This window comes from Mustela lutreola, chromosome 3 (genome assembly GCF_030435805.1).
Source record: "Mustela lutreola isolate mMusLut2 chromosome 3, mMusLut2.pri, whole genome shotgun sequence".
In the NCBI taxonomy this organism is placed as follows: domain Eukaryota; kingdom Metazoa; phylum Chordata; class Mammalia; order Carnivora; family Mustelidae; genus Mustela; species Mustela lutreola.
Genome location: NC_081292.1, coordinates 61,347,581 through 61,365,456, shown reverse-complemented (window position 1 = coordinate 61,365,456; position 17,876 = coordinate 61,347,581). Strand labels below are relative to the sequence as shown.

The 17,876-nt window shown below is 37.6% G+C and overlaps 1 protein-coding gene across 1 annotated transcript in view; it reads right to left on the bottom strand.

Moving 5' to 3' along the window:
• TRPA1 (transient receptor potential cation channel subfamily A member 1) overlaps window positions 1-17,876 on the bottom strand; it is a 76,359-nt gene that overhangs the window by 10,269 nt on the left and 48,214 nt on the right. The window contains exons 18-24 of the mRNA XM_059166234.1: window positions 17,728-17,826; window positions 14,743-14,813; window positions 7,229-7,391; window positions 6,368-6,457; window positions 3,326-3,495; window positions 1,632-1,761; window positions 824-1,006 (exon numbers count right to left, since the gene is read on the bottom strand). Of these exons, the coding sequence (XP_059022217.1) occupies window positions 824-1,006; window positions 1,632-1,761; window positions 3,326-3,495; window positions 6,368-6,457; window positions 7,229-7,391; window positions 14,743-14,813; window positions 17,728-17,826 (906 nt within the window). The remainder of the gene's footprint in view (window positions 1-823; window positions 1,007-1,631; window positions 1,762-3,325; window positions 3,496-6,367; window positions 6,458-7,228; window positions 7,392-14,742; window positions 14,814-17,727; window positions 17,827-17,876) is intronic.

Genomic DNA, 17,876 nt, shown 5'->3' with positions numbered 1-17,876 from the left:
TCAAAATATTAAGTAGTTGATATTTTCTTTTCTTTCCAGAAACACCATAGAGCACAATCTCTGGTGTATAGTCAGACTCAGTAAGTGTACCGAATGTATGCATAAATGGATAAGGGAAAAAATGCACTGCAACGTCAGCTCAGGCATTTCATGGACCTGGGATGTACTTCTGCCTGCACTGGCTAAGACACCCATGGCTGGAGCAGGTTCTCTGTGAAGGGCACATCTGTGTCTGTTGAGGACGTTCAGCCTGTAACTGGTTTAGAAATGGCACCTGAATGCCACAGATGCCCTCATGCCTGAGACTCTCTTCCCCACTTGAATCTCTGATCAATGAGAAATTTAAAGGCAGAGATGAGGTTTTAATCCTTCATTCCACCAAGATCTCTGCGATGCTCTGACCTCCCACCCAAACCCAGACCAGCACAAACACCATTCATCTTTATTTCCTTATTCTGCTTTGTAGTTCCTCATAGCATTTTTTCATCCCCATGACGTTATATCACGTATTTATCTACTATTTAACTTCATGACTAGCTTATAATGTAAGGGCTGGGTATTGGTCTATTCACCACTGTTTCCCAGCACCTGGATCACTGTCTAGATTCTTCATAAGTATCTGCCAAGTGAATGCATCTTGGCTGGCATCCTCTGGGCCTCATGCTGTGCCTGGCACACCCAGGCACTAAATGAATGTTGAATGAATCGATTTTATAATAGTCCCTTTTTCCTTTCATGAAGGGAATTAAAGGAGGCAAAGAATAATGGTCATTGCTAAATGCCCCCACATGATCAACAGGAAATATAAGGAAAAATTACTTACAAGTAAATTCATGAGCACAATTGGAACAAACATGGTAAAGGCAATAATCTGTATAAAGGACAGAACTGGATATGCCAATTCGTTTCTCAAAAACGGTTCTAAGAAGGCATCACGGTAATTAATGTCTCCTAGCATCATGCTGAAGGTCTGGATTATAGAAAGCAATGGAGTGCTGAAAGCATCCTGAGAAAAGATGGTAAAAGTGAAATGCAAAATGCATATAAGGAAAAAACACTTCCCGAAGAGTAAAATAAAAATCATATTTAGAATATGTTTTTAAGTCACAGGACTATAACTACTGAAAGTGATAAGAACTACTAATAAGCTGACAATAAAGTCATCAAAAAGATCTTTTCTGCATCTATAACAAATCATCATGCATTACATATAAACTTTTTTAAAATGTTTTAGATAAATTTTTCTTTATTTAAATTTAGATCACAAGTAGGCAGAGAGAGAGAGGGGGATCACAATTAGGCAGAGAGAGAGGGGGAAGCAGGCTCGCCTCCGAGCAGAGAGCCTGATGCATAGCTCGATTCCAGGACCCTGAGACCATGACCCGAGCCAAAGACAGAGGCTTTAACCTACTGAGCCACCCAGGCACCCTTATATAAACATTTTGACAGTGGGAAAAAGTCATTGAGTTAGATGACATTTTTTCCTGTGGTAAAAATCATTTGAAGGCAATTTTATCAGATTAAAAAAAAACTATTACATTACTATTAATGTTCTAGGCTGTTCAGATTTAAGTATAAATATATATTCGTAACATTCGCATCAACAAAATCAACTAAGGTAGCTGCCTCACCTGCAAGCTCAGGAGGACGTAAAAGCTGAGACCAAAAGCCAGAAGAAGGAAGACAAACACGACCGTAGACCTTAACAAAGTTTTCACAATTACCTCCAACATAACAATGAAAATTCCACAATTTTCAAATCTAAGAAAATGTAAAAATTAAAGTATGTATTTACTTTTCTGGTCAAATTGTATTTCACTCAGCGTCAATATTTATCATGCATTAGTAACTGCATTCCACAGATGAGTAATGGAGACCAGTTACTTTCAAAAAGGAGACATGAGAAATCAAGCATAGTTGTCTCATTTTCAAACTGTCAAAGGGTTTTATTTTTCCTTCTTGTTCATGTTTATCTTTGTTTTACTACTTGACCACTAGGAATCACTTCAAACAAAGCAGGAGAGAAAAATCTCCTCAGGATCATAGGAAGTGCTAGCAAAGCCTGATAAAGGGATCCTAGAGCTGAGTTAGGAGATGCATCCAGTGGGGACTCTAAATGAGCTCACACACCTGAAGGGCGCACCCACATGATTTACAGGACCTCCTGACCTCCTGAGGTTTCCTTTCTCTCCTACAAACCAAAATTGTGAAATGTTTAGAGAGAGGATGGATGTGTCCTCTATCCACCAACCTGGACATTTCCTTTGGCAAAGACAACTTGTTAAAGGGGGAGTCATGAAACTTTAAAGATGAAAGGGACTTTAGAGGCCTCAGAAACTAAGTTCCCAAAGCTGTCCAAGAACTCGCTAAGGTCACTGATAATAGCAAAGCCAAGGGAGTGGCAGCACCCAGACTTGCCTTGAAGCCTCTTGACTTTCAGACCACTGTTCGTCCCACCATACCTTGTCCTTTCCAAGGGGCTGGGCTCAGCCCCACTGCCTTGTGCTTGTGAACAGTGATGCAGATGATAGAGTAGGAAAAGCATGGTCCCTGGGGTTAGAAAGGTGTAGGCAAAATGTCCTCTTACTGGCTGAGATCCTGGGAAAGTTACTTAACTCACACCTTCATTTTCTTCTTTTATATACTGTGAGTAATAACATTTACCCTCTGTTATTGTAAAGATTATATGAAATAACACTATCCGGAGGTAAGGGAGCTTAGTCCTTTTCCCCTCTCTGTAATTAGTTTTCTAACTTTTTTTTTCTTGTATATCATTATTATTCCCTATACTTATCACTTCATTTTGATTGTTTTAATCTAAAGCAAATTCTTACCAAATAATATGAAGTAAAGCCAAGAATAGCTAATACTTTTATTTCCATTTACTCCCCACATTTAACCTAGATTTGTTTAGACCAGTGTTTCTCGACCCCAGGTGATTTTGCCATTCAGAAGAACTGGATAATATCTGCATACTCTTTTGTTGTCACCTAGTAGGGGTGTTGCTACTGTTTATCTAATGGGTAGAGGCCAGAGATGCTGCTAAACATTCTTCAATGCACAGGGTGGCAGTTCCCCCACCCCCCACATCAAAAAATTATCTAGCCACAAATTTCAGTAGTGCCAAGGTTAAGCAATCTTGGTCTACACTCTGAGCTCCAAACCTTCCTCACTTTTTCCTTAATAGTATATAAAAGGTATCTTCATAGTCTAAAAACAATTGGAAAAGGAATAAGACAATTATAAATCTATGGTACTTCAAATAGTTGTTCCTTTAATGTTAAAAATACCTAAGGGATACAGAAAGCATTCAGGCTGGCTTTACCTCTGAAGATACAGTAAGAAGTTCATCCAGTAGAAGTATATAGCAATTGCCCCACACTGCCACTGCACAGAAGCTGGTATACCAACAAATAAGGGGGACACAAAAATGATGCTTGTTGTGTAGATAATCCATTCAACTGCATTGGCGTTATCCAAAATATAGTTCCTTTTCTGAGGTTGAAAAGAATTCAGAATTACCACATGTAGAGTCCAAGTATCTTAGAGTCCTGGCATCTTACACTCACACACACACACGTTGACCAGCAGCAACATTTTTGTGACACTGCAGTTGGGAGAGGTGTAGGACCAAGGACCCTGCTCCTGCCACCCTTGACTGAACTCAGAGCCCAGGTATGGACCAGTACTGGAGATGGCCCAGCCTCTTCTGTTGACCTGGCACGCTTTGGAAATCTGATACCTAAGGAAATTCAACAAGTTTCTGACTTTCTCTGTAGAGTTCATTCCTTCTTAAGGAAATTCCTTGGTAGCTGCAAGTTGGTTTAGATAATTCTTTTCTCCCTATGTAAGGACATATATGTGGATTTCTCAGGATATAAATAAACTGAAGCTGCTTCTAAGGGGATTTGAGGCCTGTGCTAAGACTTAATGACCACGACAATTTGAAGTCGTGTCCTACTCTTAAAGATTTCATGTTTTGGACATCGAATTTCCTGTAGAGGTAATGATTTTACTATCAATAAAAAAAGGTGGAGACCAACTCTGTTACAGAAATCATGTAGCTTGATAGTTTACTTTAAACTATAATCTGTAAAAAATGAAAATTATGACAAGATTAAATAATGTGCCCACAATAATTAAAGTTACAATGAAACAATATAGTCTAATTCTCCAAATTGTGACAATTTACTACAACTATAGATAGATATACACACACACCTACATACACATACATATACACATATATATGTTTTTGCAATGTATAGTGTATCAAACAAATGTGAAGCACTGTAACTATCATTAACATATAACAAGGTAAATTTTCACATAAAATGAGGTATCGTATAAAAGAGACACATCTTATAAAAAGATGCACAAAAAAACCCAAAATGAATGAAAGACTTTAAACCTCCACACTGAGAAATAAAAGACTGATACCATTTATTAGTCAAAGTAAGGACCTGTAGATAATTTACATAGTTCTTGAGTCTGATCTGAATTTGGTTCACCCATTTAAAAAAAAGGTATGAAGCAAAAATTATGCTATAAAGAGCTCCAAATTTTATTATAACTTGAAAGTTTATCCAATAAAGAAAAGCATTCTTTTTTTAAAATTTTATTTATTTATTTGACAGCACAAGCATGCAGAGCAGCAAGCAGAGGGAGAGGGAGAAGCAGGCTCCCTCCTGAGCAAGGAGCCCAACACGGGGCTGGATCGCAGTACCCTGGCCTCAATCCCAGGGCCCTGGGATCATGACCTGAGCCAAAGGCAGTCACCTAATCAACTGAGCCACCCAGATGCCCCTGAAAAGCATTCTTATTAAGAAAGGAATTCAAGGGGCGCCTGGGTGGCTCAGTGGGTTAAAGCCTCTAATTTGGCTCAGGTCATGACCCCAGGGTGCTGGGATTGAGCCCCACATCGGCTCTCTGCTCAGCAGGGATCCTGCTTCCCCCTCTCTCTCTGCCTGCCTCTCTGCCTACTTGTGATCTCTCTCTGTCAAATAAATAAATAAAATCTTAAAGAAAAAAAAAAAGAATTCTTTAAAAAAAAAAAAAAAGAAAGGAATTCAAAGAAAAACCCAGTTGAAATAGAGTCATGGACTAAGTAAGTTCTTTATAAATGCTACATTCAAAAATATCAAATTCAAAATCTGTGATGTCAGCAAAATATCTAACTGATATGAGAGAAAATACAGAGAAGGCATTCATAAGTTCATTTGTAGCCAAGCAGACCCATATGGACTAACTAGTACAACTAGAACATCTTTACTTCAATTCTGTCAAATAGACACCATTTGATGCAGGAGTCTTATCTAAAATCATGTGATTTCTACAGTTTGAAAAGTTTATGCTTGGTATTTCTAATCTACACATTTGTCAAGATAAGCAATTTTATTCTGACATACATTGCTCCAACAATAGTTTAAAAAATAATAGTTTAGCAATTTATGTTCTGTGTATTAAAATACTTGCAGAAGATATGGACAGACACTTCTCCAATAAAGACATACAAATGGCTATCAGACACATGAAAAAATGTTCATCATCACTAGCCATCAGGGAGATTCAAATTAAAACTACATTGAGATATCACCTTACACCAGTTAGAATGGCCAAAATTAGCAAGACAGGAAACAACATTTGTTGGAGAGGATGTGGAGAAAGGGGAACCCTCTTACACCGTTGGTGAGAATGCAAGTTGGTGCAGCCTCTTTGGAGAATAGTGTGGAGATTCCTCAAGAAATTAAAAATAGAACTTCCCTATGACCCTGCCATTGCACTCCTGGGTATTTACTCCAAAGATACAGATGTAGTGAAAAGAAGAGCCATCTGTACCCCAATGTTTATAGCAGCAATGGCCACGGTCGCCAAACTGTGGAAAGAACCAAGATGCTCTTCAAGGGATGAATGGATAAGGAAGACGTGGTCCATATACACTATGGAGTATTATGCCTCCATCAGAAAGGATGAATACCCAACTTTTGTAGCAACATGAACGGGACTGGAAGAGATTCTGCTGAGTGAAATAAGTCAAGCAGAGAGAGTCAATTATCATATGGTTTCACTTATTTGTGGAGCATAACAAAAAGCATGGAGGACATGGGGAATTACAGAGAAGGGGGTTGGGATAAATTGGAAGGGAGGTGAATCATGAGAGACTATGGACTCTTAAAAACAATCTGAGGGTTTTGAAGGGGTGGGGAGTGGGAGGTTGGGGTACCAGGTGGTGGGTATTATAGAGGGCACGGATTGCATGGAGCACTGGGTGTGGTGAAAAAATAATGATACTTTTATGCTGAAAATAAATAAATGAAAAATAAAATAAAATATTTGCAACTTTAGAGATATAAAATGTATTGTGTACCTGTTGGAAAATTTGGACCACTTCTTTGCAATATCCAAATATACTTGACAAAAAAACTAAAATCATGCAAACTTTTATAAAATATGAATTCTGAAACAGAAAAGTACAAAAGTTATGAAGGATATCAAGTAAAACAACACTTAAGCATCTTCATAATTTCTACTACTAAATATTTGTTTTTCTTCTGCTTTATTCATACACATTGTTCATATTTGCTCTAAACAAAAAATTACTGATACAAATATAAAGATAACTCATCCTCATTTCGTAATGTCCTTTTTAAGAGAGATTCAAAAATCACCAAACAAATTCTAAAAGAATACTAATCTGTAGACCTATGTAAAAAAATTTTTTTTACTATGGTAAAATACACATAAACATAAAATTTATCATTTTCAAATTTCATATTTTACAGGTACATTTATATTTCAAAATGTGTAATTCTGTGACATTAAGGCAACCACCACCATCCATCAGCATTTAGCTCCGTAACATTTCACCACCTTCAAACACAAACTGTATCCACTAAGAACCACTTCCTCTCCCTCAAAATCCCTGACAGCCACACATCTACATTCGTAGACCTATTTTAAAGTTTTATACTTCAGCATTAAAGTTAGCATCTCATACATGTCAATTCTTTTTAATTTACAAATTCATTTATTGATCTATTTATTTATAGTCCCTCTCATTCCACAAAAGATTTTAGTAGAAACTGTTCATATATTAATTCTACAGTCTATTTTTAATAAAATCTTGATAGTTCAGATTTATTATGAGGTTAGTATTTCTAAGAAAAAACAACACTTTTGATAATATTTTATTTTAAAAAGTTGAAATATGAAGACCAATCAAAAATACCTTAGTGTCTAATATTTCTGAATGATCATGAGTTTCATTGATGATTCCAGTTGAGTTGAAAGCCATACCTGGCTTTATACTGGTAACAAGAAATGTCATAGGTAGGAGACCAATACAGTAAGATCCTAAGTTCATAACATGGGCTCTAAACCCATAAGCCAGCCTACAAAAATTAAAAAAAACACACAATTTTAACAAAAATATATAAGATAACCCATGGAAGAAGTAGTTATAATCCCTCTCAGAAATCTATTTGGTAAATTCATTGAACTTCACAAACAAGGTCTTCAAATTCACCATTTTTCATTTTCAGAAAAGGAATCTCAATCTCAACTTCCCAGAAAATCCTGAGTTATTTAAAATCTCTCACCAATTAATGGAAAAACAGAGACTTTAGCTCATATTTTCTGACTTCCACACTGATTGCTCTTCTCAGGTACCCCTCTCACTTCACTGTCCATTAAAATGCAAGGCTCAGGAGTGCTTCTTTATGTCTTCTATAAGGATTTCCACCCCTGAAATGTCTCATTTAATGTCAAAGATAAACATTTTTTAATAATTTTTATTTTTTTTTAAATAAACATATAATGTATTATTAGCCCCAGGGGTACAGGTCTGTGAATCACCAGGTTTACAGACTTCACAGCACTCACCATAACACATACCCTCCCCAATGTATATAACCTCACCACCCTCTCCCTACCCCCTTTCCACCAGCAGCCCTCAGTTTGTTTTGTGACATTAAGAGTCTCTTATGGCTTGTCTCCCTCCCAATCCCATCTTGTTTCATTTATTCTTTTCCTACCCCCTAAACCCCCACGTTGCATCTCTACTTCCTCATATCAGGGAGACCATATGATAGTTGTCTTTCTCTGACTGACTTATTTCACTGAGCATAATACCCTCTACTTCCATTCACGTCATCGCAAATGGCAAAATTTCTTTCTTTTGATGGCTGCATAGTATTCCATTGTGTATGTATGTATATATATATACACCACACCACCTCTTCTTTATCTGTTTATGGACATCTAGGTTCTTTCCATAGTTTGGCTATTGTGAACATTGCTGCTATAAACATTTGGGTGCATGTGCCCCTTCAGATCACTATGTTTGTATCTTTAGGGTAAATACCCAGTAGTGCAATTGCTGGGTCATAATGTAGCTCTATTTTAAACTTTTTGAGGAACCTCCATGCTGTTTTACAGAGTGGTTGCACCAGCTTGCATTCCTACCAACAGTAGGAGAGTTCCGTTTCTCTGCATCCTCGCCAGGATCTGTCATTTCCTGACTGAATTTTAGCCATTCTGACTGGTATGAGGTGGTATCTCAGTGTGGTTTTGATTTGTATTTCCCCGATGCTGAGTGATGTGAAGCACTTTTTCATGTGTCTGATGGTCATCTGGATGTCTTCCTTGCAGAAATGTCTGTCCATGTCCTCTGCCCATTCCTTGATTAGATTCTTTGTTCTTTGGATGTTGAATTTGATAAGCTCTTTATAGATTTTGGGTACTAGCCCTTTATCTGATATGTCGTTTGCAAATATCTTCTCCCATTCTGTCGGTTGTCTTTTGGTTTTGTTAACTATTTCCTTTGCTGTGCAAAAGCTTTTGATCTTGATGAAATCCCAATATTTCATTTTGGCCTTTGCTTCCCTTGCCTTTGGTGATGTTCATAGGAAGAAGTTGCTGCAGCTGAGGTCGAAGAGGTTGCTGCCTGTGTTCTCAAGAATTCTGATGGATTCCTTTCTCACATTGAGGTCCTTCATCCATTTTGAGTCTATTTTCATATGTGGTATAAGGAAATGGTCCAGTATTATTTTTCTGCATGTGGCTGTCCAACTTTCCCAACACCATTTATTGAAAAGGCTGTCTTTTTTCCACTGGACATTCTTTCCTGCTTTGTGGAAGATTAGTTGACCATAGAGTTGAGGATCTATTTATGGGCTCTCTATTCTGTTCCATTGATCTGTGTGTCTGTTTTTGTGCCAGTACCATACTGTCTTGATGATGACAGCTTTGTAATAGAGCTTGAAGTCTGGAATTGTGATGCCACCAACTTTGGCTTTCCTTTTCAATATTCCTTTGGCTATTTGGGGTCTCTTCTGGTTCCATATAAATTTTAGGGTTATTTGTTCCATTTCTTTGAAAAATGGATGGTATTTTGATAGGGATTGCATTAAGTGTGTAGATTGCTTTAGGTAGCATAGACATTTTCACAATATTTGTTCTTCCAATCCATGAGCATGGAACATTTTTCCATTTGTGTCTTCCTCAATTTCTTTCATGAGCACTTTATAGTTTTCTGAGTATAGATTCTTTGCCTCTTTGGTTAGGTTTATTCCTAGGTATCTTATGGTTTGGGTGCACTTGTAAATGAGATCAACATCTTAATTTCTCTTTCTTCTGTCTTGCTGTTGGTGTATAGAAATGAAACTTATTTCTGAGCATTGATTTTATATCCTGACACTTTACTGAATTCCTGTATGAATTCTAGCAGATTTGGAGTGGAGTCTTTTGGGTTTTCCACATATAGTATCACATCATCTGCAAAGAGCGATAGTTTGACTTCTTCTTTGCCAATTTGGATGCCTTTAATTTATTTTTGTTGTCTGATTGCTGAGGCTAGGACTTCTAGTACTATTTTGAATAGCAGTGGTGATAATGGACATCCATGCCATGTTCCTGACCTTAGTGGAAAAGCTCTCTGTTTTTCTCCATTAAGAATAATATTTACGGTGGGTTTTTCATAGATCCTTTTGATAATATTGTGGTATGTGCCCTCTATCCCTACTCTTTGAAGAGTTTTGATCAGGAAGGGATGCTGTACTTTCTCAAATGCTTTTTCAGCATCTACTGAGAGTATCATATGTTTCTTGTTCTTTCTTTTATTAATGTATTGTATCATACTGATTGATCTGCGGATGTTGAACCAACCTTGCAGCCCTGGAATAAATCCAACTTGGTCGTGCTGAATAATCCTTTTAATGTACTGTTGGAGCCTACTGGTTAGTATTTTGGTGAGAATTTTTGCATCTGTGTTCATTAAGGATATTGGTCTGTAATTCTTTTTTGATGGGATCCTTGTCTGGTTTTGGGATCAAGGTAATGTTGGCCTCATAAAATGAGTTTGGAAGTTTTCCTTTCATTTATATTTTTTGGAACAGTTTCAGGGGAATAGGAAATAATTCTTCTGTAAATGTTTGGTAGAATTCCCCTGGGAAGCTGTCTGGCCCTGGGCTCTTTTAGTTGGGAGATTTTTGATGACTGCTTCAATCTCCTTACTGGTTATTGGTCTGTTCAGATTTTCTATTTCTTCCTGGTTCAGTTGTGATAGTTTATATGTTTCTAGGAATGCATCCATTTCTTCCAGATTATCAAATTTGTTGATGTAGAGTTGCTCATAATATGTTCTTATAATTGTTTGTATTTCTTTGGTGTTGATTGTGATCTCTCCTCTTTCATTCATGATTTTATTAATTTGGGTCCTTTCTCTTTTCTTTTTGATAAGTCTGGTCAGGAGTTTATAAATCTTATTAATTCTTTCAAAGAATCAGATCCTAGGTTCATTGATTTGTTCTATTTTTTGTTTGTTTGTTTGTTTCTATGTCATTGATCTCTGCTCTGATCTTTATTATTTCTCTTCTCCTGCTGGGTTTAGGCTTTCTTTGTTGTTCTTTCTCCAGCTCCTTTAGGTGTAGAGTTAGGTTGTGTATTTGAGATCTTTCTTGTTTCTTGAGAAAGGCTTCTACCGCTATATATTTTCCTCTCAGGACTGCCTTTGCTGTGTCCCACAGATTTTGAACTGTTGTGTTTTCATTATCATTGTTTTCCATGAATTTTTTCAATTCTTCCTTAATTTCCTGATTGACCCATTCATTCTTTAGAAGGATGCTGTTTAGTCTCCATGTATTTGGGTTCTTTCCAATTTCCTCTTGTGATTGAATTCTAGCTTTAGAGCATTGTGGGATAAAAATATGCAGGGAATGATCCCAATCTTTTGATACTGGTTGATACCTGATTTATGTCCCAGGATGTGATCTATTCTGGAGAATGTTCCATGTGCACTAGAGAATAATGTGTATTCTGTTGCTTTGGGATGGAATGTTCTGAATATATCTGTGATGTCCATCTGGTCCAGTGTGTCATTTAAGGCCTTTATTTTCTTGTTGATCTTTTGCTTGGATGATCTGTCCATTTCAGTGAGGGGAGTGTTAACGTCCCCTACTATTATTGTATTATTGTCAATGCATTTCTTTGATTTTGTTATTAATTGGTTTATATAGTTGCCTGCTCCCATGTTGGGGGCATAGATATTTAAAATGGTTAGATCTTCTTGTTGGACAGACCCTTTAAGTATGATATAGTGTCCTTCCTCAGCTCTCATTATACTATATGGCATAAAATCTAATTGATCTGATATAAGGATTGCCACCCCAGCTTTCTTTTGATGTCCATTAGCATGGTAAATTGTTTTCCACCCCCTCACTTTAAATCTGGAGGTGTCTTTGGGTCTAAAATGAGTTTCTTGTAGACAGCATATTGATGGGTTTTGCTTTTTTATCCATTCTGATACCCTGTGTCTTTTGATTGGGGCATTTAGTCCATTTACATTCAGGGTAACTATTGAGATATATGAATTTAGTGCCATTGTATTGCCTGCAAGGTGACTTTTACTGTATAATGTCTCTATTCCTTACTGATCTACTACTTTTAGAGTCTCTATTAGCTTAGAGGACCCCTTTCAATATTTCCTGTAGAGCTGGTTTGGTGTTGGCATATTCTTTCAGTTTTTTTTTTGTCCTGGAAGCTTTTTATCTCTTCTTCTATTTTCAGTGATAGCCTAGCTGGATATAGTATTCTTGGTTGAGTGTTTTTCTCATTTAGTGCTCTGAATATATCATGCCAGTTCTTTCTGGCCTGCCAGGTCTCTGTGGATAAGTCCACTGACAATCTAATATTTTTACTGTTGTATGTTACAGACTTCTTGTCCCAGGCTGCTTTCAGGATTTCCTCTTTGTCGCAAAGACTTGTAAATTTTACTATTAGATGACAGGGTATGGACCTATTCTTATTGATTTTGAGGGGGATTCTCCGCACCTCCTAAATTTTGATGCTTGCTCTCTCTGCCATATTAGGGAAATTCTCTACAATAATTCTCTCCAATATACCTTTTGCTCCCCTCTCTCTTTCTTCTTCTTCTGGAATCCAATTATTCTAACGTTGTTTCATCTTATGGTATCACTTATCTCTTGAATTCTCCTCTCATGGTCCAGTAGTTGTTTGTCTCTCTTTTGCTCAGCTTCTTTATTCTCTGTCATTTGGTCTTATATATCGCTAATTCCTTCTTCTGCCTCATTTATCCTAGCAGTAAGAGCCTCCATTTTTTATTATACCTCATTAATGGCTCTTTTGATTTCAACTTGGTTAGATTTTAGTTCTTTTATTTCTCCAGAAAGGGCTTTTATTTCTCTGGACAGTTTCTCTAATATCTTCCATGCCTTTTTCGAGCCTGGCTAGCACTTTGAGAATCGTCATTCTGAACTCTAGATCTGACATATTATCAATGTCCATATTGATTTGATCCCTAGCCTTCGGCACTGCCTCTTGTTCTTTCTTTTGTGGTGAGTTTTTCTGCGTGTCATTTTATCCAGATAAGAATATATGAAGGAGAGAATAAAATACTAAAATGGTGGTAAAGACTCTAAGAAAACGTGCTTTAAACAAATCAGAAAAGACCCCAAATTGTGGGGGTGGGGAGCAAGGGGGTAAAAAAAGAAGTTCAGGAAAAAAATTACAAAAAGAAACCAAATAAAGAAAACAAATATATATATATATATATATGTTGGACTGGTGTATAGAGCAGAGTTACCCACTTAATTTGGGGAGTATTTTGGTTTCTTAGAAGAAACTACCTCCCCAAATTTTAAAGAATGAAAAACATATATAAGGGTAAACACAATGAAGGGATGGAATATGACTATAAAGATAATTTTTTTTTTTTAACTTCTAAAAAAGGTGTTGATAAGTTGGTTGGGAGAATAAAGAATAAAAAAGTGGACAGAATTTGCTCGGGCTGGAGACTAGAACAAGCCTGGTGTTAGATTTAGTGTGTATTTTGATCTATTAGAAGAAGCTGTACCCCAAATTTTTTAGAAGAAAAAACCCTATCTGTATACAAAAAATAAAGTTAGTACAACGAAGGATAACATGATTATAATAATGAAGCTTCAAAAAATTTTTTTTATGAAAGGTATTAAGATAAACTAGTTAAAAAACGTTAAAAGAAGAAAGGGTAAAAGTTAAAAAAAATTTAGCAGCAGCAAAAAAAAAAATTAAAAATTAACTTTGCAAGACTAAAGATTTATGGGGAGAAAGCCATGAATTCCATGCTTTGCTTCCTCCTCCTCTGGAATTCCACTGTTCTCCTTGGTAAGTGAACTTGGTCTTGGCTGGATTTCTTGTTGATCTTCTGTGGGAGTGGCCTGTTGTAGTGATTCTCAAGTGTCTTTGCCCCAGGCACAATTGCACTGCTCTTACCAGCGGCCGGGCTAAGTAATCTGCTCGGGTTTGCCTTCGGGAGCTTTTGTTCCCTAAGTGCTTTCAGTAGAGTTCCGGAGGACGGGAATGACAATGGCGGCCTCCCAGTCTTCGGCCCGGAGGAGCCAAGAGCTCGGGCCCCACTCCTCAGTGTGCCCTCAGAGAAAAGCGCTCAAGCACTCCTGTCTCCCTGGCCTCTGGCTGTGCTCCAAGCTCATATAGCCTGTGACCAAGATTTTCTGTCTCTGGCACACAGTTCTGCCTAGAGTCTCCAAACCCCGCAGATCCCTGAGTTCTTCCAGGGGGGGTCTCCCCAAATTTTGTGGGGACCCTACTCACAGAGCAGTGGCCTGTGCCATGGATTGTGGCTCAAGGTAACCCCGACCTGAGAGCTCACTCCTCCGCTCTGTCTCTGTAGCTGGCTTCCCTGTTCTAATACCTGCAAGCTCTGCAACAATACTCAGACACCCCCGATCCTTCTATGACCCCACAGGACCTGAGACCAGTCTGTCCCCATGGGGGCTTCACCACGGGATGACCTCTGCAGCGATGTCCCTCAGTGGAGCACACTTTTTAAAGTTCTGATTTTGTGCTCCATTGCTCTGCTGCTTGCCCGGATCTTCCTGTCACTTTGGATTCACTTCTCTGCTGGTCCTACCTTTCAGAAAGTGGTTGATTTTCTGTTTCTAGAATTCTTGGTTTTCTTCTCTTCGATCTCCTGTTGGATTTGTAGGTATTCGGAATGGTTTGATAAACTATCTAGCTAATCTCCTGCTATTTGATGTTGTCTCAGCCTGCTACTTCTCCGCCATCTTGATTCCTCTCCCAAACAACATTTTTAATACCAAAATTTGCCTTCAACACATTTCTTTTTCAAAGTATAAAGCATTAAGATAATAAAATCTAAACAATTAATAAGAAGATTTTAAACAAACAATGGGGCATTTTTAGAAAGAAATACTACTTACTACCTACCATTTCATAAGTAAGTATTCTTTACATACAGGATGGTTGAGAAGTTCTATGCGGTTATGTTGTACCATTACCTGAGAAATAAGAAAAGATCAGTCAAAATAAATCCTATTAAACTATTAACACAAGTTAAGCTTTTTCTTTGTTTTATAATTTTATTTTAATATTATAAAAGTAACACTTTTTATATGAAAGTCTGAAATATCAAAATTATAGCAAGAATGTATATTTTGAAAAACAAGCTAGAGAGAACCATTTTGTACATGTGGTTATTTGATTCAGTTTGTCTCTTTCAATTTCTCATTAGTTGAGATAGACTAAGCATTTTAATCTCATACAAAATTACAACTGGAAAGGATATTAAAGATAAAGAAGGAAGCTCTACACCCTGTTTCTTTCCTTGAAGAAACTCAGGATTATCTTTCTAGAAGAATTTTTTTTTAAGATTTTATTTATTTGTCAGAGAGAGAGAGGGAGAGAGAGTAAGCACAGGCAAACAGAATGGCAGGCAGAGGCAGAGGGAGAAGCAGGCTCCCTGCCAAGCAAGGAGCCTGATGTGGGACTTGATCCCAGGATGCTGGGATCATGACCTGAGCCGAAGGCAGCTGCTTAACCAACTGAGCCACCCAAGTGTCCCTCTAGAAGAATTTTAAATAGTATAGTACACATAGTCATTAAATTAGCTTGTAGATTATTAAGTTTTCATGAATTATTGGGAACTACTAGTATCCATTTCAAATTTTTTTTTCTTAGTTGGGGTGGGGGGGAAGAAGAGGGAAAGAAAGAATCTTAAGCGGGCTCCACGTCCAGTGTGAAGCCTGATGCAGGGTCTGATCTCACATCCCTGAGATCATCACCTGAGCCCAAATCAATAGCAGACAGTTAACTGATAGAACCACCCAGGTGTCTCCAAATTAATTTTCAATTATTCAAGAAATACATAGAAGAAGTGATGTCAGCAAGATGGAACAGAAATCCTAGACCCTCCTACACCCATGGAGAGAAGAGACATCAACTTAATAGCAATACCCGGAAAACTATCTTTGTGAGAAATACAGAAACCAGTTAAGAGGTTCGGGCACCCTGAATGAGCCTGTAGCCAAGAAGAAGCACAATCAAAGACAGCAAGAAATTCATGGCATTTATCGCCACAGTCCCTCTCCCATCACGGAGTAGTGAGATTAAGAGAAAATTCCTAACTTCTAGCTTCTCCCTGAGGAGGAAAGAGAGGTGTGGAATGTTGTAACTTTGTGGGGAACTTTCCAAGGGACAGGTTTCTGTCTTGCCTGAATCTAAGCACTGACAGGTCCATCTAGACTTTCAGACTTCTGTGCACAGTACTTTCCTATGATGGATCAGCTATCCTTCCCAAAGAACCCCTCTTGGCTCAGGTTTGTCGTGTTTTAAGGCACTATTCAATCTTGCCAAAAGTCCACTAAGTGCAGTGTATTTATTCAAGCAAGCTGGGTTCATATAGATTATTCCTAGTCCATATCTTATTAAGCATATTACTTTTTAGAGCCTACAAAGATTTTATTTTCTCCTATTGTCACTCTTGTGGTGAAAACAATACACTCTGATAGAGGTATTGCCTATTCTTTAAATTACAATTTAAAAACCTCCACATACATACACAAAAATTCTCCTAAGTATAGCTGTTAAGTATAGTTACTTTTAGGTCATTTGGCTATTGAGTCTGAACTATAGTAACAACTACAAAACATAACATACTCCAGCAGAGCTAAAACTCTTTGCATAAAGCTAGTATGCGAGTCAGTTTCCACTGCCAGCCCTGTGGGCATAAAGTCCATGTGACTCTGAATCTTTCCTCTTCCAAATACTCACTAAGACTTCTAGATAACCACTTAGGTGATGGTTGATACCATGGTCTGTACCAAAGTCTTTCATGCAGAAACATTAATTCATTTAAAGTGAATGAAAATTCCCAATTGGTCTAGACCAGGGCTGTCCCATAGAACTTACTGTAATGATGGAAATGTCCTATATTTGTGCTGTTCAATAGAGAGCCCCAAGACACACAGTCTACTGAGCACTTGAAATGTGGCTACTGCAAATGAAGAAATGAACTTTCAACTTTACTTAATTTTAATTAGTTTTAAGTAGTCACATGTGGTCAGTGGTTACCTATTAGCACAGATCTAGACCCTAGACCCCATTTGGAAATCTAACCCTCAAATAGGTTTTCTTTTGCTAACACACAGTGTTAATTTGTTGCCAGTTTTTATAAGCTAGGCTGCCCTTCCCACATGGCACTAATTTGTTGATGCCAATAGCTGATCTCTTTTTAAACCATCCAGTAACCTGTTTCCTCTGTAGTTGTGTTTGAGACCCCTGATTTAGATGCAGTGGATCATATTGGCATGGTTTTTATTGTCCCATCTGCTGGAAATATAAAAGTCCTCTTTGGAATAAGAGCTGGTTTGATATTAGGTCTCTTGGGCAATTTGGGTCTATACTGTATATGCTGGGCCTGCTTTCAGATTGGGATCATTCTTCCAGAATGATCTAAGTGGTTCTGAAAGGTCAGAGTTTACCATGGACCCCAGTGGTTAGCTGACTTGGAAGCTATGACTATAAGTTATCAACCTTGAATTTTCCCATGGTTTTGCATGGAGGAAGCTCTGAAATATATATGTTTATATTTAGGTGGACAGAGGTGGGGAGCAAGTGCCATCTGTCAGCCTATATTGTCCGTGGCTTATTGGACTGTAGGTTGGGGCAGGTTAATAATATGACCGTTAGGATTAAAGTGATCAAGAATGTGGAACTTTAAGGCAGATCAAATTATAGCTACTATAGAAAATGACTACTTTCTTTCCTAAAAAATAAGGGGTTAGGACACATGAAGGACAGAGATCTAAAACTATTAACGTTAAATTCTTTCCATGCCCCTTCCTGAAACTATTGTACCAAAACATTATAGAACCCATGCAGAAACTACCTGGTTAATGAAGACACCGGACTTACATTGAGGGTTGTAAGAGGCTCATATGTAACATCCTGTGCAGGTGTTAATTTCTTGGTAAATTCTAATGGACACTGAAGATATGTGAAATTATACTCGATCTGTATAAGACAAAATTTTGAAAAAATTAACAATCTAGTTTATACCTCCA